Below are 24,156 nucleotides of genomic sequence, written 5' to 3' on the forward strand. Positions count from 1 at the left end.
CACGGGCTTAGTTACTCCGTGGCTGGCATGTGGGATCTTCCCAGACCAGGGCTCGAACCCGTGTCCCCTGCATTGGCAGGCAGATTCTCAACCACTGCACCACCAGGGAAGCCCCTGATTATCTGTTTTATATATAGTAGTATGTATATGTTCATTCCAATCACCTAATTTATCCCTACCCCCCACCTTTCCCCTTTGGTAACCATTAGTTTGTTTCTAAGTCTGTGAGTCTGTTTCTGTTTTGTAAATAAGTTCATTTGTGTCATTTTTTTAGATTCCACATAAAAGTGATATCATATGATGCTTGTCTTTCTCTGACTTACTTCACTTAGTATGATAATCTCTAGGCCCATCCATCTTGCACAAATGGTATTATTTCATTCTTTTTTATGGCTGAGTGATATTCCATTGTATATATGTACCATTATTCCACTGTATATATGTATCTTTTTTATCCATTCCTCTGTTGATGGAAATTTAGGTTGCTTCCACGTCTTGGCTATTGTAAATAGTACTGCAGTGAACACTGGGGTGCGTGTATCTTTTGGAAGTATGATTTTCTCTGGATATATGCCCAGGAGTGGGATTGCTGGATCATACGGTAGTAGCTCTATCTTTAGTTTTTTAAGGAACCTCCATACTGTTCTCCATAGTGGCTGTACCAAGTTACATTCCCATAAACAGTGTAGGAGGGTTCCCTTTTCTCCACACCCTCTCCAGCATTTATTGTTTGTAGACTGTTTTTTTAATTTACTTATTGTATTATTTATTTTTGGCTGCATTGGGCCCTTGCTGCTGTGCACGGGCTCCCTCTAGTTGTGGTGAGCGGGGGCTACTCTTCACGGTGGTGCACGGGCCTCTCATTGCAGTGGCCTCTCCTGTTGCCAAGCACAGCCTCCAGGAGTGCGGGCCTGAGCAGTTGTGGCACACGGGCTCAGTAGCTGTGGCTCGCGGGCTGCAGAGCGCAGGCTCAGCTGCTGTGGCGCATGGGTTCAGTTGCTCCGTGGCATGTGGGATCCTCCCAGACCAGGGTTCAAACCCGTGTCCCCTGCATTGGTGGGCAGACTCTCAACCACTGTGCCACCAGGGAAGTCCCTGTTTGTAGACTTTGATGATGGCCATTCTGACTGGTGTGAGGTGCTACCTCTTAATAGTTTTGATTTGCATTTCTCTAATAATTAGTGATGTTGAGTATCTTTTCATGTGCTTTTTGTTCATCTGTATGTCTTCTTTGGAGAAATGTCTATTTAGATCTTCTCATTTTTTGATTGGGTTGTTTTTTTGATATTGAGCTGCATGAGCTGTTTGTATATTTTGGAGATTAATCCCTTGCCAGTCGCATCGTTTGCAAATACTTTTTCCCATTCTGTGTGTCGTCTTTTTGTTTTGTTTATGGTTTCCTTTACTGTGCAGAAGCTTTTAAGTTCGGGGCTTCCCTGGTGGCGCAGTGGTTGAGAGTCCGCCTGCCGATGCAGGGGACATGGGTTCGTGCCCCGGTCCGGGAAGATCCCACATGCTGCGGAGCGGCTGGGCCCGTGAGCCATGGCCGCCGAGCCTGCGCATCCGGAGCCTGTGCTCCGCAACGGGAGAGACCACGACAGTGAGAGGCCCACGTACCGTAAAAAAAAAAAAAAAAAAAAAAAAAATTAAGTTCGATTAGTTTCCAATTTGTTTGTTTTGTTTTTATTTTCATTACTCTAGGAGGTGGATCAAAAAAGATATTGCTGCAATTTATGTCAGTGTTCTACCTATGTTTTCCTCTAAGAGTTTTATAGTATCCATTCTTACATGTAGGCTTGTGCAGGCTTCCTCGTGGGAGGGGCTGGTGCTCGCCCACTGGTGGGTGTCTCTGGGTCTTGTCCCTCTGGCGGGCAGGGCTGTGTCAAGGGGTGTGTTTAGAGGGGGCTGTGGGCTGAGGAAGACTTTAAGCAGCCTGTGTGCTGATGGGCGGGGCTGTGTTCCCACCCTGTTGGTTGTTTGACTGGAGGCATCCCAGCCCTGGAGCCTGTGGGCTGTTGGGTGGGGTCAGGTCTTGGCATCAAAATGGTGGCCTCCAGGACAGCTCACGCCAATGAGTACTCTCCAGTACCTCTGCCACCAGTGTCCTTGACCCCGCTGTGAGCCACAGCTGCCCCCCGGCCCCCCACTTCCCCAGGAGACCCTCTAAGATCAGCAGGTGGGTCTGGCCCAGGCTCCTATGAGGTCAATGCTTTTTCCCCTGGGTCCTGGTGCACACAAGACCCTGTGTCCGCCTTCCAAGAGTGGCATTTCTTTTTCTCCCAGTCCTGTCGAGTTCCTGCACTCAAGCCCCACTGGCCTTCAAAGCCAAATGCTCTGGGGATTCCTCCTCCTGATGCCAGACCCCCAGACTGAGGAGCCTTTTGTGGGGCTCAGAACTCACTCCTGTGGGAGAACCTCTGTGATGTAATTATTTTCCAGTCTGTGAGTCGCCCACTCAGTGGATGTGGGATTTAATTGTATTTCGAATGCACCCCTCCAACCATCTTGTTGTGGCTTCTTCTTTGTCTTTAGAAGTAGAATATCTTTTTTGGTAGGTTCCAGTCCTTTTTTGTCGATGGTTGTTCAGCAGTTAGTTGTTTTTTTTGTTGTTGTATTTTTTTTTTGCAGTACGTGGGCCTCTCACTGTTGTGGGCTCTCCCATTGCGGAGCACAGGCTCCGGATGCGCAGGCTCAGCGGCCAAGGTTCATGGGCCCAGCCGCTCCACGGCATATGGGATCCTCCCGGACCGGGGCACAAACCCGTGTTCCCTGCATTGGCAGGCGGACTCTCAACCACTGCACCACCAGGGAAGCCCAACAGTTAGTTGTTTTGGTGTTTTTGTGAGAGGAGGTGAGCTCAGGTCCTTCTCCTCCACCATCTTGTTCTCATGTCCCCTTCTATTCTTTAGAATGAAGATCACTAGATTAGGAATGATGTGACCTTCATTTCAACTCCAGTCCTGTTACATGCTTGTTCTGTGACTTCAGCCAGGCCACTCAGTCCTTTGGATCTGATGTTTCCTTGTCTACTCCAAGGCCCAGCAGAGGCAGAGGCAGAGGCAGAGGATGGCACCCGGACATCAAGTGAAGGAGGCTCACCTGCTTACATGATAAGCACAAGGATGAATTTCCAAAGTTCTGTTTTCTGTGATGAGGCAGATTAGATAGTAAAGCTGTAAAAGACTTGAGGAGCATGGCAGGATGAAAGCTTTAGACTTTGCCTCGCTAAGGCTTTAGACCAGGTTAGACTAATTGTTTTTCTCCCCCTTTAGAGTCTACTCTTATTCAGGTCCATGGTTCCAGTGGAGCCCGACTGAATGCCAAGGACCCTCTGCCCCCCATAGCCTCCCGAGAGGAAGTAGAAGCTACTAAGAATCATGTTCTTGAGACCTTCTATCCCATATCTCCCACTTTGGGTCTTCAGGAATGCAATGTTTATGATGTGAAGGACGACACAGGTAAGTATCAAAGCCTTTGACTTTTAGGCAATGTGCAGATGAGGGACAAGCTTTCTGCAAAGAGAAAGGAAACACTGAGTGCTTAGTATCTGCTAGGCACCTCATGTGCATTTTCTCCTAAGAGCCGTGTAGCAGCCCTGTGAGATAGGTACCAGTAAACCCCATTTTATAGGCAAGAAAACTGAGACTCAGGGAGATTTGGATTGGCTCAAAGGCTGACTTTACTTTTGACCCCTGAGAAGTAATTCTGTTACATTAGTTACAATGGGTAGCTTGAGGGGCTTTTGACCAGGCATCAGATGTTTCCTTTATTCATAGTTCCCTTGAAAGGCACCCCCTCTCTGTGTACCCTGTAAACTCTGCCAACCTCCTGCTAGGATGGAGGAAGCCCCACGGTCCTTGAATGGGGCTCTTCATCCCACCTCCATCAACTAAAGCACCACCACCTCCCCAGTGAGCCAAGACAGAAACTAGGGAGTCAGGCTGCGCAGGCCTGCAGTTCCTGCCATCCACTCAGTCATTAAGGTAGCACCTTCCTCCTTAGCCTCTCTCCCTTTCCACAGCCACACTGCGGTCAGTCCCTACTGCCTCTCATCCAGCCTGTTACCACAACCTCTTGACCGGTTAGTCTGACCCAGGCTGTTTTTCTCTCTGGTCCCTCTAGTTCACAGTTCCAGAGTAGTCTTTTGTTTGTTTGTTTGATAAATTTATTTATTTATTTATTTATTTTTGGCTGCATTGAGTCTTCGTTGCTGCATGCGGGCTTTCTCTAGTTGTGGAGAGTGGGGGCTACTCTTCATTGCGGTGGCTTCTCTTGTTGCAGAGCACGGGCACTAGGGCGTGTGGGCTTCAGTAGTTGTGGCACACAGGCTCAGTAGTTGTGGCTTGCAGGCTCTAGAGCGCAGGCTCAGTAGTTGTGGCTCACGGGCTTAGTTGCTCCGTGGCATGTGGGATCTTCCCGGACCAGGGATCGAACCCATGTCTCCCCTGCATTGGCAGGCGGATTCTCAACCACTGTGCCACCAGGGAAGCCCCAGAGTCGTCTTTACAGAACACAGATTTAATCCCATTGCTCTCCGTGCCCACCTCCCCATTGCCTGTTGGATAAAGTTTGAACTCCTTAGCTGATCACATGAAGGCCTTCTCATCTGCCCTCTAACCCTCTCTCCAGCCTCACAATTCATCTTAGGACTCACTTCTTCCCAGAAATGCTCTGCAACCTCGCAGTCTGGTCAGGGGCCTTTCGTCTGTCCTCACACAGCCCCCTGGCTTCCCTCGTGTCTTGACATGTCCCTTTGTGTGGATGTGATCAGTTTTCCTGTCTGTCTCCCCGCTAGACTTGGTGAGCCCCTCAAAGGCAGCAGCAGGCACCACGTGGGCTCTGTTCGTGGTTCCTGTGTTAGAGCTTGGCAGAGAGTGAGTGCTGGGTACTCACACGTGCGGAGGAGCTGAGGCAGACAGGAAAGTCATGTCTCTTTTTCTTAAGTCGTGCTCTTCTCTGGGATTTTCAGAGCCCACACTTTCCCAGCCTCTTTCTGACTCTGTTTCACCCACTTTCGCTAATCCAGGTCACTCACTCTAGAAGCCCCCAGCCTCCGAGGGTTTGCTTATGGCCATGTAGGGGAAGCAGTGGTGACCTGGCAGGGTTGTGGCTGAGATGAACAAGTGCTGAACTTTGATGCTCAGCATAGTGTTGTGAGGTATGAGGCAAGTCATTTGTTACTAATAATCAAGTATTGAATTTTGCAAGTGATGTGCTTTTTAAAAAAATAATTACCATAGATTTCAGGTTATCCTTCTAATATCACTATCATCTGTGTGCTTGAATGAGTGAGAAAGGGGTGGAGTTAGAGCTAGCCTGCAAGAATCACCTGGAACAGGTTGGCAAACATTTTCTGTAAAGAACCAAATGGTATTTTAGGTTTTGCAAGCCACGTATGGTCTCCGTCACAGCTACATAATAGACATATGTAAATGAGTGGGTGTGGGTGTGCTCCAGTAAAAATTTTATTTTCAAAAATGGGCCAGATTAGGCTGGCAGGTTGACGTTTGCCAGCCCCTGAGCTATAGTGATAATATCTACCTCTACTGAGTCTCTGTCGTGCCTGGCACTAAGCTGAGGTCGGGTGGCTTCCCTGAGGCTTTGGGGCAGGCTGATTAATCTTTTCTACCCCTCCACATGATGACATGTCTTGCAGGATTCCGGGAGGGTTATCCTTACCCCTATCCCCATACCCTGTATTTGCTGGAGTCAGCCAATTTACGACCACACCGCTTTCAACCAGATCAGCTGCGGGCCAAGATGATCCTGTTTGCCTTTGGCAATGCCCTGGCTCAGGCTCGGCTCCTCTATGGGGTACGTATGTGGAGAAGACCACCGAGCTGCCTTACATTGTGTTAGTTTCCTGCCTTACACTACTCAAAGGAAAGGGCATGGAGGGATTTATTTTTTTGCTTGACTGAGGAGTTTTAGGGAGAGGCACTTCCACTCACCCTACAGAGATGAGCTGCCATCTGCTGGGGGCCTACGATGTGCTTGTCTTTAACGTAAGATGCCTCGTTTTTTTCTATCACAGTAACCCACAAGGTTTCATCGCGATCGCCATTTTTCAGATTATGCCTCTGAATCCCAGGGAGGCTTGTCCAGCATTACAGAGCAGTAAGTGGTGGAGAAAGGATTGGGACTAGGTGAACCCAACTCCTAAGGCTTCAGTTGTCTGTGCTCCAGCACACTGCCTCTGTTATGTACTGTTGGAGCCCAGAGCACAAGGCCCCATCGGGTAGGCAGGAGGAAGTGAAGCAGGAGATGGCCCAGACCTGCCTGCCCACTCAGGACAGGTTCTGAGGACCCAAGATACCACTTGGATGGTAGCCCTTTGATTCTAAGAGGAGGTCTCAGGGACCTAGATGTTACAGAATGCAGGCTGAGTGGTTGTCACACAGTGCTGTCCCACGATTGGAGGAAAGCCTGGCGGGGGAGCGAAGGCCTCCAGGAAGGGGATGGCAATATGGGAGTCCCCAAGCAGGCCTGGGACACCAGATCCCTGGGTTTTTGTATGTGTTGTGGGGCAGGAGGGGAGGGAAGATTTTGAGGGCTGCTGTCGGGCTCCCAGGTCTTGATTAGAGCCTAAGTCCCTCCTGGAGGAGTGATGAACTTCAGAATGTTCTGTTTCCCATCTTACTTGGTCTCACTGAGGTTGGTACAGTGTGATTAGCCTAATGAGATAGAGAGTAGTATGGACCTTGCCTGTATTGAGCATCTGCTACATGCCAAACATTTAATTAGGGCTCTTTATAGCAGTGGTTCTCAAAATATGGTCATGGATTAGCAGCGTGAACATCATCTGGGGACTTGTTGGAAATGCATCTTCTCAGACCCACCCCAGGCATCCTGCATCAGAAGCTCTGGGGGTGGGGCCTGGCAGTCTGTTTTAACAAGCCCTCCAGGTGATGCTGGTACAAGCTCAAGTTTGAAAAACACTCCACTAAAATTTGAGAACCATTGCATTATTTAATCCTTGTAGCAACCCCCTGTGGCAGATACTATTAGCTTCATTTTACAGATGAAGAAACTGAGGCTCAGGGAGGCTCAATAACTTCCCCAAGGTCACACAGCTAAGAGATTAGCAGCTGTCACATCTTTATATGACCTTCTTGTGTCTTCCCAGTCCTTGGGAGGTTATCTTAATTCCCATTCTCTGACATACTTTCTGAAGACTCTGGAAGGTTTGGTAACTTGCCCAAGATCCCACAGCTAATGAGTAGGGAAGCAAGCATTGGAGCCCTGATCTCTCCAGCTTCAAAGGACATGCTGCCTCCTGACTCTGGGCAAGGATAGGGAGGCAGAGATGGTCACATGCCAGGTCCCAGGCCTGCAGGCTCATTGTAGCTTCTGTGCCAGCAGAGCATGGGTAGCAATGCTGTCACTAATTGCCACCCAGTTGGGTAGGAGAGGAGGCCTCCCCCTACCCCTCCAGGTACAAATTATTCCCGGGGATGTGAAGTTGAGCAATTATGGGAAGAGCCTCTGTGTAAAAGGTAAAATTGCTGAGAAATTTATGTACTACCTGCAGTTTTATTGATCTGTAGAGGGAGATAAGAGTCAATACAGAATTCTCAGCTAACACTTAGAGGTACTTTTCTTTTTTATTTCTCATGCAGCTAAAAACAGGTATTTCTAAGGCCAATGGTCCCAGTGTGGCCTACACTGAGGTCTGACATTAGCTATTCCTAATGTCAGATTCAGCCCTGGAGCGGTGAATGTAGGCAGCATCTTTGAATCAAGGACGCTTTGCTTCATGGGGCCTGCCTATTGAATCTTTGTCCAGTGGATAGCAGTCACCAAACTGGACTCCTGCAGGCTCAGTCGGGTGAACATGATTTGTCATCCAGACTGGTATACTTTTGAGAATGGCAGAGGAGCTACTATCAGATACAGTGGGACACTAGGTATAGACCAGAACAATAAGATTCCAAGTGATTTAATAGCCTGGGGTCTGATCCTGCATAACCTTGAGCAAATTAAACCACCTCTCTGAACCTCAGTTTTCTCATCTGTTAAGTGGGTATATACCACTGGATTTTTAGAGGTGACTTTATGTAGAACTGGTGTGATGCCTGGCACGAGAGGCCTTCAGTAAATGGTTGCTAGTAGTATTACTGTTACCAAGTGGCACTAATTGAAAGAGGTAATCAGCAAATGTGTTGACTGGTGGAATCCTGGGGCCGACACAGCTGGAGTGGACACTCAGGAGTCTGACGTATACTCAGAGTTGCACTGAGAGGCTGAAGCTCAGGTGAGATGCCTGCCGGTGGGCTTAGGGCATTCCAGATGCCCAGCCCTGAGGAGTAAAGTAAGGCAGCTGGAAAGTGTGACTGGTCTAGCACTAGCCATTGTAGGTTCTGATGCCACACATCGTTGTGACTTCAGATGAGTCACTGCCTCACCCAGTCTGTTTCCTCAACTGTCAAATGGAGTGAGAGCTGAATGAGATTATATATATTATATGAATTGACCCTCCAGGTTAACATTTGATAGACGTCACTGTTGTCGCCGTCAGGTTACAGCCATGAGTTTGAGGGGTTTGCCGTCATTAACCTCCCAGCTCATCCTTCTGTACTGTGCAGCTTGCCTGGCAATCACCTCTCAGTGGCAGGAATTAGTACTTTAATGTGCTCAAGCTGAAGAGCAGGTACCCCGGGGCCACGAGGCACCTGAGGCCAAGCAGAGCCAGGCTGGGTGCGGGCGAGAAGGCCTGGCCCTGAACAGTGCCCTCAACTCCGCATTCTCTTTTCAGTGTCTTGCGGGGGGAACCACTAAAGAGGGGTGGGGGGTTATTTCAAAGGCCAGAACTAGAAATTGCCTGGTTTGTGCTGCTCCTTTCACCCCACCATTTCTGATTTGATTTACTTGTCCTCTTTTCCTCTCAGAACGACACTAAGGTTTTGGAGCAGCCAGTAGTCGTGCAAAGTGTGGGCACTGATGGACGTGTCTTCCAGTTCCTGGTGCTACAGCTGAACACCACAGATCTGGCCTCTGATGAGGGTGTCAAGAATCTAGTCTGGGTAGACTCGGATCAGCTCCTCTATGAGCATTTTTGGTGTCTCCCGGTGGTCAGAAGGAAGACAGTTGTGGTAAGTCCAGCCGCCTCTGGCCTGGTGATGGGCCCAGGGCCAGGACTCACCCTCCCCAGAGTGAGCCTGGCGTGGGGTTGACGGGATGCTTGTGAGTGGGGCCCCGGCTTTAGGGTCTTCACGCTCGGGACCTCTGCCTGGAGGGATACTTCAGCCCTGCCCATTACCTAAAACAGCGCCTTCCACCCTGGGTCCCAGCCCGCTCTTCACATCACCTCCCACGCTCCCCAGCGCCCACCACGCCCAGCTCCTTGTAGCTCTCCAGTACGCGCTGCTGCCTGAGTAGCTCAGGATCCCAGTAGGTGCTGTTCCCTTTACAGAGGAGGCTGCTTCCTTCTTGCTCCCTCCTCCCTCTCCCCCACCCAACCTCCCCCATTTCTCTGTCATCTGCTTGTCCTCTATTTGTCATTCCAGGTTTAGCATAAAAACCCACCATCCCAATCCCAGCCTTGCTTAAGTACCTTGGGTGGATTCCCATAGCCCCTGGGTCCCCCCATCACAGCGCAGTCATGCTGCCGTCCTATAGTTATCTGTTTATGTGTTCTTCTCCTCTGTTCAACCGAGCACTGAGCTCCTCAAAGGCTGAGTCCGTGAATGACGCATTCATTTCATTCCTCCATGGCAGTGTCGCTCCCTGCTGCACCTTCAGTGCTCAGCTGACAGAGAGCAGGCCTGTGTTCTGTGTAGTGGGCAGTGGCGGTATCTAAATAGAATCATAATGTAATATCAGGCAGTGATAAGCACTCTGAAGAGACAAAACAGGATTGGGGGATGAGAGAGAGCCGAGTGGGGTGCTGCTGGATCTGTGGCTGACGAGCCGTGTCCCACACAGGGCCTGAGTAGATTGGTTTAAATGTAGTTGTTGAGCCTTTGAACATTATCTGTATGTTAGTGGAGTGATGAGTTCTCCAGTGTCTGTCAATATTGTTTACCCTTGAAATGCCTACTGGTCTGGTCCCTTCTCTTTGGCCCCAGATGCCATTCATTGTCCCTCACCTGTGCGGCCACACCAGCCTCCTCCGCGTCCCTCTGCTCTTAGTTGTGCTGTCCCTCTCCCCTTCACGTCTTCAGGTCCTCTTCTTTCAGCCTCTTCCTTCCAAAATAGTGACTTAGTGCCAGGCCTGTGCTGGTGTGGTCACGTGACCCCTCCTTACCTGTCTCTTCCCGCACCCACCCCACCTCCACCAGCACAGACCCTGGGCTCCAGCCTCGCCCTGGCTCTTCCCACCTTCATTCGTGCCTCTGGACCAGTGCATGTACTGGCCTCTCTGAAGTCTCCTTTCTTTTTTCTTTCTGGCCCATTCTGTTGTACTTGCCCTTTAAGACCCATTCATACATGCTCTCTTCCATGTATGGAAGTCAACGAGTTAGTTATTTTCTCCCCTGTTTTCTTAGCATCCTTTTCCTACTTCTGTTATGAGGCCCATCACCTTGTATTATCACTATTGCAAACCTGGCTGGAAGCTCCTTGAGGGTGGGAGCCAGATTCAAGTCATTATTGGGTTTCCAGCACTGGGCACAGCTCTGATACAGAGAAGGTGCCTGATAAATGTGTGTGGAAGGAATGAGGGATTATTGTCCCTGGGAATTAAAAGGGGCAACAGAACATTTGTTTGTGGTGGTTGAGGTGAGCAGGATTAGGGATCTGGGCCATGTCAACAGACGATTTGGCTGAAAGGTTCTGGGATGCTTCATATCCTCCTCGCTAGCCCAGCGCCCCCAGCATCTCTTGGCACCAGCTCCCCAGCGCTCCTCCTTGGTCGTGAGAGAAAGAAACAGTTATTATCCAGGCACTTAGGATTTGCATGAAACCGACCTTTGTTTTAATTGCTGCCATTAAACCTAGTAGCAGGATCCTAATGGGCTGTGTTCTTTCCAGGAACCTGTTGGGCCGACTGGTTTCCAGCCAGAGACATTCAGGAAGTTTTTAGCTCTGTATTTGCACGGTGCTGTGTGAGCCAAGGACCGTTCTGAGGCCTGGAGCTCCCTGTGCCCCTCTCCCCCTGAGGATCCTGGGGCCTGGGTGGTGCCTGGGGCCTGCTTGGAGCCCAGTGCTCCTTTGGCTGGTGGTCTCGCTGACAATAAAGAGCCCTTCCGGTGCACTGGAGCCTGTGCTTGTTGTGGGGGTGCCGTCAGGGGGGGCACCCACAGTTGCGTGCGGGCCCTTGCCATGAGCCTGCCTCCGCACAAGTGCTGGCCCTGGAACCTGACCTACCCCAGCTTTGTCCGTGACCCACCTTGTGACTTTAAATAAGAATCTTCATCTCTGAGTTTCAGTTTCTTCATCTGAAACATGAGGCTAATATGACCTACACTGTTTGCTTCATATTAGGTGTTCTGTGATGGTCGCTAGGTTCTATGGCATTACTTAAATTGTGGACACATTCCACAATGACTGCAGAAGATCTGAATAGAATATTCATTGTAAATTTCTCACTAGTACCTCGGTTAATGGACTGAGAACATCCCTGGTTCAGCTGGCCTCTGTTCAGATAGCATCAAGTCCTGCTCTGGGCCAGGCAGCTTATACACAGCATCTTGTTCAGTCCTCACAAAACCCTTGCAAGGTAAATGTTTCCACATTCAAGAAAAGTGTTGAATTCCTACTGTGTGCCGGGCAGCATTCTGGGCCCTGTAGATGAGGAGGTGCAGATAGTGTAAGGAATTGCTGAAGGTCACGCAGCTGGTGTTGTAGGTCGACTCCCCTAGGAAACCCTGAGATGGAGATTTGCAGGTGAAAGCTTGGGGAGAGCCTTGAGGATCAGCACCTGTGGGGAGTGATGATAGCAGCAGCGGATGGAGGAGGGACTGAGCTCAGTGAGTTTGCGCCTGAGGCCTTGGCTGGTTCCCGGCTCCGTGGGCCCCCGGAACAGAGTTGTCCTCATGGAGCTGAGGTGCTGAGCCTTTCTACAAACACCAGTGACTTGTCACCAGTCACTGGATAACACTGCTCCCAGTTCGGGAGAGACCTCGGGTGGGGTGGCTTTGTTGGGCTGAGTGTGATTCCCGAGGGACTTTACTGAGCGCAGGCAGCCAGGACACTTCCTGCTGTGCGAGGATCACTCTGAAGAGGGGCCCGGGAGCCCATATCACCTCCATCCGTAACAGTGCTGTTTCCAGCCCCGTGTCCCTGACTCCCAGGTTGTGCTCCTTCCACTTTACAAGGTACCTTTTAGGCTGGGCGGGGCAGGGTTTACCGGGAAAAGGACAGATTGGGCTGGTGGTGGTGTGTTTGAAGGGGTTACTGGGGAAGGCGGCGGGTGTGCAAAAGCAGGGAGGCGAAAAAGATCCTGGAGCACTGGGGAGTGGTTAGAAATGGGGAGCGCAGGGAGGGCGGGGGAGAGGCTGGAGGGGCCAGCTCTCAAGGGCCTTGAATGCTGGCACTTCAGGCTTCCCCAGATAAAAGTTGTGCCCCCACCCACGGCAACCTTGGTCCTTTTCCCTAAGGGTAACCACAACTTAGAGTTTCTCATGTAGCGCCATTAAAATGTATATGTATAATAAGGATGCATATATGTACATTGCTTAGTGTCATCCTATTTATAGACCATTCTGCACCTTCCTTTTTTCACCTAATACCTTGGGATCGCAGGATCTTGCCCCATCAGCATATATGAGCTATATTGTTTTTTTGAGCAGCTATATTAATACCTGTCGATGGACATTCGAGTTATTTCTAGTTGTTAGCTATTACAAATAATGCTGCAGTGAGCATCCTTGTTCACGTATCTTAGAGTGCTTCTGCCCGCGCAGCCATTGGATAAATTCCTAAGCAGAATTGCTGAGTCGAAGGGATTTGTTTAAAGAACACTCTATGGGCGTGTGGAGGGTGAGTTGGCAGGGCGACTGTACCGAGTAGAGCTGGAGGCCATTGCGGTCATTCTTGGGTGAGTGATGGTGGTGGCTTGAAGCCAGGCTGAGGGGGTGGAAGCCCCCTTGCTACTGGTGGGAGAGTGGGGAGTGAGAGGGCGAAGCCAGCCTGGGTCTTGAGTGTGTGGGTCGGAGGCTGCAAGTAAGTGGGCCGTCAGCAGGTGACCTTGCAGCTTGAGGACTGCCCTGGAAGGGTGCCCGTGTTACAGGGCAGGCCTGGGTGCTCATCCCAGCCCCTGGAATGAGGACAGCCCTAGTGGTTGGCCTTGGTCTGTCCCCTGTGACCTTGCAGCTAAGCTGTGGAGCCTGGCACCCACTGCTCTCTCCCTTCAAGCACCTTGCAGCTGGTCTGCAAAGTGAGGCAGGCAGGACTGGCGTTTCTATCCTCCCCATGCAGGTGAGGAGACTGAGGCTCAGACACCTCGTGGTGTAGTGTGAAGAACTGGTTAGTTCATATGTGATGACAGCTGCTTCCTCCATAGAGCTGTGCCTACCTCCCCAAGTCCCAAACGCCCACCTACCTTATCCTCCCCACCCTCTTACCTTCCTCGTCAAACACAGGGAGGGAGGAAATACAGGACGATTTTCAGGCCCTATTTGGCCTTAGACTTGAGAACAGAGTACTCGCCTAGTCAGAGCGAGTCTGGGAGAAGGAAGCAGGAGGACTGTGTGAGGAGGGTGGACGGGGATGTCCCACTATTAGTATAAAAGTCGCCCTATAGGGACTTGGACTTTTAAGCAACAGGCATTTGGAACCAAAATTTTGACAATGGCATTGTGAGCACATGTGAACGTACTCTCATTTGGTCGTGTATATAAGTGTTATGTTGATCCATTAGAAAGCTCAGTTCATTTCCGGCAGGCATCAGTGGACTGGGGAACGCCATTTCCAAGAGTCTCCTATATTCCACCTTCCACTCAGATCCTGAGTTTCTTCATCTGCAGAGTGGGAATAAAGCACCTCCCTTTCAGGTTTTCCCTACTTTGGGATTAACAGGCTGCATTTGACCAGGAGGTTTCAAGTAGATGGGTCTAGAGGTTTTCAGAAGCTCCGTGAAAAGGTGGGATTACTTCAGGGGGCCCTTTAGTCCATCTCTGTCCTCTCCCAAGGCTGACTCAGGCTGGACGTAGGGCAGGTGCTCGCCAGAGGCTCTGTGACTTGCTGGGCTCTGTCCTTCAGCATCAGGCCCAAGACTGGCGTAGGAGCAGGCCAGGGTCACCTCGGGCTTTAGACAGCATCTCCCTGCTTCCTCTTTGGTGGCGGGACAAAGTCCCTTAAAGTGTGTATGTGACCTGGGTGTCTCATACCGTCTTCCCTTTAACATGAATACACAAATCACTGTGACTCATGGGGCCTGCCTGCTTGGCTGCTGGAAGACCACCCTGTTATAGGGACCTTCTTCCCAGAGATGTCTGGGAACCTGCAGAGAATCCCAGTGTCCACTCCTCAGCTCAGGATGACAAGCTCTCAGCCACGTGGTTCGTTCCACGGGTGTCTGTGAGCATCTGGCATGTGTTAGGCATGAGGCAAGGCCCCAGGTCGAGAGCACCGAGCACAACAAGGTTCCTGCTGTCGTGGAGTTTACATTCCAACGTGGGGATTCGGTGCAGAAAGAAAGGTGTATCAGAGGATCGGAAGGCACGACTCTGAGGCGGAGAGCTGTGGCAGCAGGCTTACCGGGGCGCACTCCCCAGAGACCCGTGAGCAAGGGAGGAGGGTGTGACCGGGCAGGGGGAGCTGAGACCCCCGCGGGTCCTCTAGAGAGCTCGGTGCCGGGTGGCCCTTCAGAGCCATCCCAAATCTAGGCCAAGTGTGGGGCCTTGAGGTCCCATGTCAGCCATTGGCCACTGGCCTCCACCTGGGAGGAGGTGAAACCTTGGGTGAGGCAGTCCCCTGGGGACCAGGAAGGGACACCGAGCCACCAGCAGCTGGGGACGGGGTGTGTCGGCCCTTACCTCACGGGGTGAGGCCTCCGTGAGAAGGTAGTGTTTGAGTAGAGACTGAACGAAGTGTGGGGCAGGCTGGGAAGGCGCTGGAGAAAAGGCGACCGCTCTGAGATGGGCGTGCGGTTGGTGTGTTTGTGGAGTAGCGAGGAGGCGGGGAGGCCCTGCTGGAGCACTGGCTCCGCCACCAGAACCCCACCCCGAACCCAGCCTGCAACCGCCAGCCCGCCCTTCTCTGCAGAGCTCGCAGAACTGGGCCTGGTGTGGTCTTCAGCAGAAGAAATACGAGTCATGTCAGCAGAGTCTATGGAGATCTCTCGTAGAGGTCATGGAACAGCTGACAAGCTGGGAGGGACCTAGAAGTCAGGGTGAGCTGGTTCTGACCCCATTTCTGCTCCTGAGAAGGGGTTTGTTTATCTTTCCCTCTGCCCTCCACCTGAGACCCCGGGAACCAACGCCCCCTTGTCCAACACAGGTAGCCCCCTATTCTTCCCCTCCCCACTGGCTCACACACTTCCAGCGATGCGGAACTTATTACCTCTCGAAGCAGCCTTTTTCACTGTGGCTGCTAAGCATTCTCGCACCTCAGGAGGAATGTCTTCCTTTAGCTTCAGTTCAGGGGTCCCAGCTCTGACTGCTGGGGCCTCACACCCCCATCTGCTTTCTGAGCCGGGGAGATTTGAAGCTGGGAATAATAGGCCTCAAAGCCAAATAGCCCAGTGTCTGCCTCCCACTGAGCCTCTAAGCCATTTCTCAATCCACAGCTTACCTCGGCCACCTGCTCCAGGCTGTATCACAGAGCAGGGACCCAATGCTTCAGCTGGGCTGAGGATGGCAGGGTGGGGTGAGGCCAGCCTCTCCCCTGTTCTGGACACTGCTTTGGCTCTTGCCACCTGAGATCCTCAGTCTATCCCATGCCAGACGACATGACCATGTCTCCTCATACCCAAAGCCCGTATCCATGGGGCGGGCTTGTTGCCCAGGGCAAGAGTCTAGCCTGTCAGGAGCAGCATAGCCCCACCCAGCTTTCTGTCACCCACCCCACAAAACACATCTGTCTCCTCATCCTCAGCTGGGCTGATGGAATCCAAGAATAGGCTAGAATTGGGGACTGAGCCCTGAGGTTCCCCACTACAGACCTCTAGGGGATCCAGCAATTCAGCTCCTTTTGTAAGTCCCTAGTGTGTGCCAGGCCTTGTGCTGGGAGCCAGAGATACAGAATGAGACATGGTCCTCCAGGAGTTCCCAGCTGGCGGGTGGGCAGTGACAGAGTAGTCAGTCTCCTTTGGATCTGCTGAAGCCATAAAGGCCACCTCTTTCCCTACACCTGAGCACCTACCCACAGGTGAAGGCATGCAGTGGGGAGGAGTGCAGGAGTGACTACTCAGCAAGCATCCACCCACTCCATGAACACTCCCTGAACACCTACTGGGTGCCAGGCCTCGTGCTGGGTCACTCACTCTGGGGACAAACACTCAGGCATGGTCCCAGGCTTCGAGGAACTCCCAGTCTGATGGGGGAGGCAGACGGTGAACCATTACAGCATAGGGGTCATGGGGGCTCAAAGAAAGCCTTCACCTCGGCCTACAAGGCTTCCTGAAAGGCGGCGCATGTGAGCTGGATTCTAAAGGGCAAGTAGGACAGGCGTGCTGAGAGGGAAGAGCAGGAACAAAGGCCCCAGTGGGCAGCGATCCCTAAGGAGTTCTGCGTCACTGGAGCATGCAGTGCTGAGGGTTGAGAACGAGCAGGAGAGGCCCGCAGGGCCTGAATGAGGCGAGGAGCGTGCCCTGGATCCCAGTGTGCGGCACTCTCCTCTCTGCAGCTTGCTTCCCTTGGTGTCCGGGCACCTCACTCTCCTCACTGCCTCCTTTGCTGGTTCTTCCTGTTTCCCAGGGCCCAGTCCCTGGGCCCTTCTCCATTCACTCTCCAGATGATCTCAGTCTCATGGCTTTCAAGGGCATCTGAAGGCCAACAACTCCCTAAGTATGTCTCTAGCCGAGACCTGCCTGCTTGACTTCTTTACCTGGATGTTGAGCAAGCATCTCGTGGAGCATCACCTCAACCTGCTCTCCGCGCAGCCCCTCTCACCTCAGTGACGGGCATCGCCAGCCTCCCACAGCCGTTTTGTTCCCCCTCTGTATCCCTAGTGTTAGGACAGTCCCTGGCATGTAACAGGTGCCCCATAAATATGTGAACGGATGGGTGGAAGAGTTTAAGGATGCTCAGAAGTGAGTTAGATCTTTGTGGTATTGGAAGGGCTGAGATGGAGGCAGGAAGCCAAGGTGGTAGCTGAATGTCCAGGTAACAGATGCCAAAGACGGGGGCTCCATAGACACTTGGGAATGGAGAGGAGAGTGCCAGCGCAGGGCAGGATGGACCCTCTTTCAGCACCCCGTCGCTTGGTCTGGTCTTCTGTTTCCAGCGCTCCCGCCCAGTGAGCCCAGGGAAGCTCCAGCTCCACTCAGTTCAGGGCAGAGCCCTCACAGAAGCCTGGGATGTACTCTGGGCTCAGGCCCCTGGAGTCTGTGGAATCCTCAAGGGACAGCAGAGGCTGGGAGTCAGAGATTCCCCAGGGTCACCCAGGGCATCAGGCTGAATGGCCCCAGCTGAGCCCAAACTGGAGTCCTGCTCTGGCTCTGTGCCTTGGTAGTTGCTGACCCACCCCTTCCAAGCCCCCTCCACACACACCTGTCCCCTGCCCCAGGCAGGCCCTGCCGGCATCAGCTAGTTTGCATCAAGGCTCTCCTTTTCTGGGTCCAGGGAGGGGTGCCCAGCCAGGAAGGAGAGGGCCCTCACTTTGACCCCCAGGCTGGCTGGCCTCTAGAATTAAGACTCTTGTGGGTAGTGATGAGTAGTACGAAAGCAGCTGCTGAGCTGGGGCCTTTGGCCTGGCTTGTCCACTCCTGCCCAAGTTTCAGTGATGGGCTAAAGCCCTCCTCTGTGAAAGCATAGGAATGACACCCACCTTCTGCCTCTCACTCCGAGACCCTCATCCTGGCTGCAGAACCTGGATCTGGCCCGGCCTGGACGGGGCAGGGTGGTGAAAACACTGGGGGGAACAGGAGCCTGTCCTCTCCTCAAAGACCTCTTGCTGAGAAGGCCGACCCCAAACCAGCCCTCCTCAGGGCCATGAGTGTGGCAAAGGCAACTCGGGGGGTGCTGGGGGAAATCACAGGCTGAGGGGTGTGTTAGGGTGCCCGGTGTTCGAACCCCGCCCCCAGCAGAGGTGGGCAGTGAGGCACACAGCAGGCTCTCATTACAGGCTGGGGGCCCTTTCCTTCCTCTCTGCAGGGGCCCCTGTCACCTGGGCTCCCTTCTCCAGGCCACTGGTCCCACCTGCGCCTGAGGCCTGCTTTGGGGAGCACAAGGGCAGTGAGGGTATGGAGTGGGTGCTTGCCTGTCATCACCTTTGCTCAGCGCTGGGCTGGCACGTGGCAGATGCTCAGTGCTGGTGAACAAACACCTCTTCAGGACTGTCAGTGCAGGTCAGTAACAGCCTGTGTCTCCTCATCTGTCCAACAGTGATGTTTTCCCAGTAGTTCAAAGGCGTCTGTGCTGAGGAAGAGCCTAGGAAGCCTTATTCCCCGATAAGGACGGAAGGACAAATGGAATTTTCTAGGCTCTCCCAGCTACTCCTCATCACACCCATTTAGATGCTCCCCAAAAGAGTAATACCACCAACAGCTAACACTGCTGCTCTTACTACTTAAAAAGGCACTGTTCTAAACACTTTACAAATGTCAACTTATCCTCACAACCACCACATGATAGGTAAACCATTATCCCCATTTTATAGATGAGGAAACTGAGGACAGAGGTTATGAACTAACACGCTCAGGGCCACACAGATCCTGCAGGATCTGAAACTGGTCCCTTCACACTTTGTAAAGGCAGGCTAAAGCCACACTTTGCTCAGACATCGTGTGTTTCCCTCCCCTCCTGCTGCGGGCCTGGCCCCAGAGCTCCAGGGAGGCACAAAGTTCTACTTTCTAAATGTTGTTCAAATCAGCATCCACAGCTGCTGACTTGGTGGGCTTGCAGTAGTTCTTGCCTAGACGGCAGCTGGGACTGAGTCTCCCCGCATCTGTCCAGCCCCACCCAACCATCTTCCAGGATGCGGCCTGCACTGTTTTCAAAAAATTCAAGTCAAACTGTGCCACTCTTCAAATCCTTCAAGGGCTCCCTGTTGCCTTGGAGGTGAAAAAATAAAACTCAATGCCCCTGTGGCCTGGCACCCTAGGACCTGTGAAGCAAATTCCACCTGAAGGGAGAAAGCAGGGCATGGCTGCAGCCCATGGGGCCAGCCTAGCCGATGCCGACTCTCCACTGAAAACAGCACACCGGGAACCTTATCCAGAAAAATATACTCTGGCAAACCAAAATGCGTTTGCGAGATGAGAAACGGCAACTGCCTTTTAGAATGTCCCCGAATATTTGAAGTGAGACAATGTCCTCCCATCTTCCCCAACTCTCCACAGGAGATTAACATGCCCAGGAAAAGAAGGCCGACTCCTGAAACAGCACAGACCAAAATCTTGCCCTGCACCAGGAACAAAAATTCTGCCCAACCAGTTGCCTGGCATTTCGTAATCAGTATAATGAACTCCAACCCACGTTCCCCCCAAACATGTCAGGAAGGGCTGCGGAAAAAAGATGTCCCTTTAATAAAACGTTATCAACATATATCGTACACAAACTACAATGTATCATAATTACTTTTTTTTCCTCTCTTAATTCAGAACCAGACTACAAGGTAAGAAAAAACACAGAAACAGCTACAATGTTCCCAATAATCCGCACAAGGTCTTTTTTCAGGCAGATGATATCTCACATAATATGATATACATGGATCAGAAAGGGAGGGACGAAAACAAAGACCAGCTACAGGGGAGGAGGAGGAGGAGGGGTGTAAATGTACAAAGAATTCTGGTGTCTTCAGGGCAAGACACAGAGGTTTCGATGGGGGGTGGTGAGGTGAAGGAGGCCACGAGTCACCCCTCCTGGGAGGGGACAGGCTCCACTGTCGCATTTGCCGGTTTTTGAAAATAAAAACAGGACCGGAAACAGTACATCTGTTTGGTTGCTGGCGTCCCCCCTGCCCCCCACAGCTACTCCAAAGTCTCTCTGTCCAGTTCCAAGCGCACACAGAGCAATTCTGGTCAATATCCCATTTTTGAAAAAGAAGAATCAAGAGGGGAAAAAAACAAAAGAAAACCCAAACTCCAGCCCTCCACTGCCCGCACACACGAGGACAACGATTTGAGGAATGAGAACGCGGAGGTCACAGTTTCCATGTCCCAGGTCATAGCCATCCTGTCGGGGCGGCCTCCCCCACTCCGCTCCAGGCCACCACCCCGCTGGCAGGATTCTCACTGGGAAGACTGGGGTGGGGGCTGAGGAGGGGGCTGGAGGGTGGGACGCTGGGCGGGGAGAGGTCCAGAAGAGAGAGGAAGCAGTCCTGGGAACACAGTGCATGCCACTGGGTCGCAGCACAGCTCCACTGGGGCGGGATCCTGAAAGCGGTCGGTGGTCTGGCCCCTCCGGCCACGTAACGGGGGAGGGGGTCTGGGGTCGAAGCGGTGCAGCTGCTGTCGCCACCTCGCCAGGAGACCAAGCAGAAACAAGACAGGTTCCTGCCCTTCCCTTGCCCGTCAGCACAAACCAAAAACCCCAAGTGGAAAAGGGTGACTCCTTTTTTCTTTCCCAAAAAGGCCGTTTGAAAGAAACCACCGATTGTAAACTGCCCAGTTTATTATAATTATTATTATTTTTAGATGGCTACAAAGACAGGTGAGATCTCACACCTAGACTAGCTTTCCTGGTGGAAGGGCTTGGGTACAGACAGACAACAGGGCTTGGGGTTTTTTTTGTTTTTTGTTTTTTGCTTTTTTTTGTCCTTTTTTTTTTTTTTTTTAAAGAAGAAAGCAAAGAGGTTGATTGGGGTGGGGGGGGGCTTGCTAGAAGCTTCCATTTTTAAAAATTTTTCCCCAAAAAAACCCCCCTGAAAACAAATTAAAAAAATCCCAACAACGGTAAAACCCCAAACAAAAAACAACAAAAATGTGTCATGTACACAAAAGGTCCTTTTGGGAAAGGGCAAGGGGTGGGATTTTTCTGGTCATTGACTTGAAATGTATTTTTGAGTTTTGTCCTTCATGTTTTATAGAATAAAAAGTTCGGCCTTTTTATTGCATGAAACTAAAATTGAGAAAGGTTGGGGGAGGGGAGGGGGAGGGTTGAGGGGGAGCAGGAGATGCCCCTCCCCCAGCTCCTGGGTAATGACACCTCACTTCTTCTTGCATAATTTCTGGCACCTTCCCGCCTGCAATGCCGGCTCTCTCAGCGTCTCAGAGAAGAGGAGGGGGGATCACACACTCATCGTCATGCTTGGAGAATACTGGAAGGGGAGAAGCAGAGAAGGGGGGGGTCATGAGGGCAAGGGTGTGGGAGAGCCCTGTGGAGGTCTGACTGCACAGAGCTGGACTGGGCCTGTCTGGGGATGGCTGGGCTGAGACACCCATGATGGCACTGGGTGGGCAGGGGGCCAGCAGGCAGGACTTAGGAGCCACCTCTTGGCACCAGCCCGTGTCCCTGACTCCTCTCCCCTGGCCCCTTTCCCTCCCCAAATCACCCCTTCTTTCCAAGCAAAGCAGCAGCAGCCCCTGCCCTCCCCTCATGGGGCCACGGACTGCAGAGAACTGGGGTCTGACGAGCCGGAGCACAGACAGGGTGCCCTGGGGTGGGAGCTGGCCTGGGGTTCTCAAAAGCTGCTTAACCATGACATCGTTTCTTCAGATGACACTGTAAATAGAGGCCCAATGTGAAAAAGGAGACGGCCAGCTCCTCGGCACCGAGACCCCGGGAAGTCACTGGTGGCGTTAAACTCCTTCCCCAGGACAGGAGGAAGTAAGACTGGGCCAGAGACCCAGTGGGCCAGAGCCCAGGGCTCGTCCAGCCACGTCAGCTTCTTCATTGCTGGAGGCGCTGCGCCTCCATGTGGATGCTTCGGGAAGGTCAGATTCAGGTAGCAGGGGTCAGCGCCACACAGCTGGGGAGGGGGGTGGGGGAGGTGAGGGCTCTGCACTTTGTGTGGAAAAATAACCGAGGTGAAAGGCCCATGACACAGCTGCCAGGACACTGGCCCAGCAGGCAGGTCTTGGCCAGGAGACTGAAACTTAAATCAACAGTCCCCAGGCCCCAGGGGATACGGTGAGGACCCAGGGGTGAAATGAGGGTGGTGGCAGGCACACTTACATTGTCGTTCTGGAAGGAGTGGAGGAAGTTCCCTCCTAGCTCACCATCGTCTCGAGGGGTGCCTGGAGGATTGCTAATGCCACTTATGTTGTTAGGAGAATTCTGCAGGGAGAGAAGAGGAGGTAAGCCCCGCGCCCCCAGCAACCTGCCCCCCAGATGGGGGAAAGGCTTTCTGGGTGGTGCTGTCAGGGAGGAGACATGGAATACACACTCACTTTTGGAAGTCCATCTATGTCACCTGACCCTGAAAGGAAAAAAGAATCCAGTTCAGTTTCTTGCCCACCCTTCTGTGCAGGGGCCTCCAAACCCTTCCACCCAAGCTCAAACATCTCTGCAAAGAGGATCTTCTACTTAGGCAACATCTTCCTCTTGGGATCTTCCTGTGGGGACCCGGCCTAGTGGAGCCAGGAGCCAAGGCAGAGAAGGCTTCCCGGGAGGGTCGGGCGGGGGGCAGCATGATGAGGTCAGGGCGCTGACTCACCTAACGAGCCGTTCATGTGGTGTGGCTCCATGCCACCCATGCCCCCCATCGGGCCGTCCGAGCCTGGACCCATCGGGAACTGTGGGAGAAGCACAGAGCGTGGCAGCTGAGTGGGCTCTCGGCTCGGCTGCAACCCTCGCAGGGCTCCCATGCCCAGCTGCATCCCCTGGGAGCATCCATTCTGGCGGGGCCACTCTCACACACTCAGGCATTTAATTTAACACCAGGAGGCCGGAGCTGGTGCCTCCCCTCGGCCCTAGGAATTGTGCAAGGCAGAGGCGCTCACTCCTATGCACCACGGGAGGAAACCAACCTGGAGAGAGGGACTGGCCCAAGGCCACCCAGAGACAGCTCTCAAACCAGGCCTGCTGGATCCCATCCCGGGCTCTTTCCATCCCTGGGGCAGCGTGCGGGGCTCGCCGCTGAGAACCTCACACAGACGGAGTGACCAACTGCCAGGCCAGGAAACAAAAACATTAGTGCTTTTCCTCCCCATTTTACAGATGAGGAGACTGAAGCACAGAGTGGACAATGCTTTGCCCACGATCTCCCAAGTAGGAGAGATGGAGGAGCTGGGGCTGGACCGTGGGCAGCCTGGCCCTGGAACCATCACACTAGCCTCCTCCAGGCTCTTCCTCAGAAACGTGTGGGGAGCTGGGGCGTGGGTGGCAGGACTCCTCTCGCTGGGACTGTGTGGGGGAGCTCACTAATGAGCAGAACTGACGGTGCAGACAGACCAGACACCAGACGTGTAATCTGCTCTACCCGCCTCCTCAGGTCTGTCTGGAACTAACCTCCCCATCTCAGCAAAGCAGCAACCAAAGGCCAGAGGTCACATCGCACGGCCACCAAGGGATGGCTGAGCCCAGTCTGGAGAGCCAAGGCCCAGGGATACAGACTGGATTCCAGGGTGGACAGGGGACGAAGTGGCAGAATGGAGGCCTGTGCCAGGCACTAAGGACACAGAGCTGAGTCACACCTGGGCCTCAGTCTGAAGGAGGAGCACAGCCACGGACACCCAACTTCCCCACAGGATGCTGAGATCCAAAGAGAGCTGCAGACAAAGCACTGAGGAAAGGGCAGAGAAATCAGAACAGGCTGCACGGAGGAGGAGGCAGAGCGCCCCAATAATTGAGGGATAGACTCTGGGCAGGCAGATGGGCCACGGCCTTGCTCTCTGCAGGGGTCCTGCCTGAGCAGAAGAAAGAGGCCTCCTAGCAGGTGGCAGCACGGCGTGGCTGGAGGAGGAACCGATGTGACGAGACTGCAGGGGAGGGGCTGGGGCACCAGCCGCTTCCTCACCCCGCCGCCCACTCACACACCCCGTGGGTGCAGGATCCTTGCCTCCCCAGTGGCCTCCCAGGGCCACTCGCAGGCTCTGGGGCACATTTTGCCATCTGGCAACCAATTTCATGCTTATGAACCCAAGTGATAGGAGGATGAGGGTGACCAACTTTTTAAGGAGCCAAACCCAGACGCAGTCATACCAGACCAAAAGAATCCCAAAATGTGGTA

At 52.7% G+C, this 24,156-nt stretch overlaps 2 protein-coding genes across 6 annotated transcripts in view; one reads left to right on the plus strand and one right to left on the minus strand.

Annotated features, from left to right (window-relative positions):
• The window catches only part of MRPL37 (mitochondrial ribosomal protein L37), a 21,693-nt gene extending 10,499 nt beyond the window's left edge, over positions 1-11,194 (plus strand). The window contains exons 4-7 of one of the 2 annotated variants that reach the window (XM_082614053.1): positions 3,273-3,458; positions 5,657-5,814; positions 8,889-9,092; positions 10,972-11,194. In XM_082614053.1, the coding sequence (XP_082470179.1) occupies positions 3,273-3,458; positions 5,657-5,814; positions 8,889-9,092; positions 10,972-11,049 (626 nt within the window). In that variant the 3' untranslated portion in view covers positions 11,050-11,194. The remainder of the gene's footprint in view (positions 1-3,272; positions 3,459-5,656; positions 5,815-8,888; positions 9,093-10,971) is intronic. The other variant, XM_082614054.1, reaches the window with a different exon arrangement.
• Positions 11,195-19,547: 8,353 nt separating this feature from the next.
• The window catches only part of SSBP3 (single stranded DNA binding protein 3), a 166,418-nt gene continuing 161,809 nt past the window's right edge, over positions 19,548-24,156 (minus strand). For all 4 annotated transcript variants that reach the window (XM_082612386.1, XM_082612388.1, XM_082612387.1 and 1 more), the window contains 4 exons: positions 22,642-22,720; positions 22,376-22,404; positions 22,161-22,262; positions 19,548-21,303 (listed from right to left, as the gene is read on the minus strand). In XM_082612386.1, coding sequence (XP_082468512.1) covers positions 21,274-21,303; positions 22,161-22,262; positions 22,376-22,404; positions 22,642-22,720 — 240 coding nt within the window. In that variant the 3' untranslated portion in view covers positions 19,548-21,273. The remainder of the gene's footprint in view (positions 21,304-22,160; positions 22,263-22,375; positions 22,405-22,641; positions 22,721-24,156) is intronic.

This window comes from Mesoplodon mirus (assembly GCF_964341445.2).
Source record: "Mesoplodon mirus genome assembly, chromosome: 3".
Taxonomy (NCBI): domain Eukaryota; kingdom Metazoa; phylum Chordata; class Mammalia; order Artiodactyla; family Ziphiidae; genus Mesoplodon; species Mesoplodon mirus.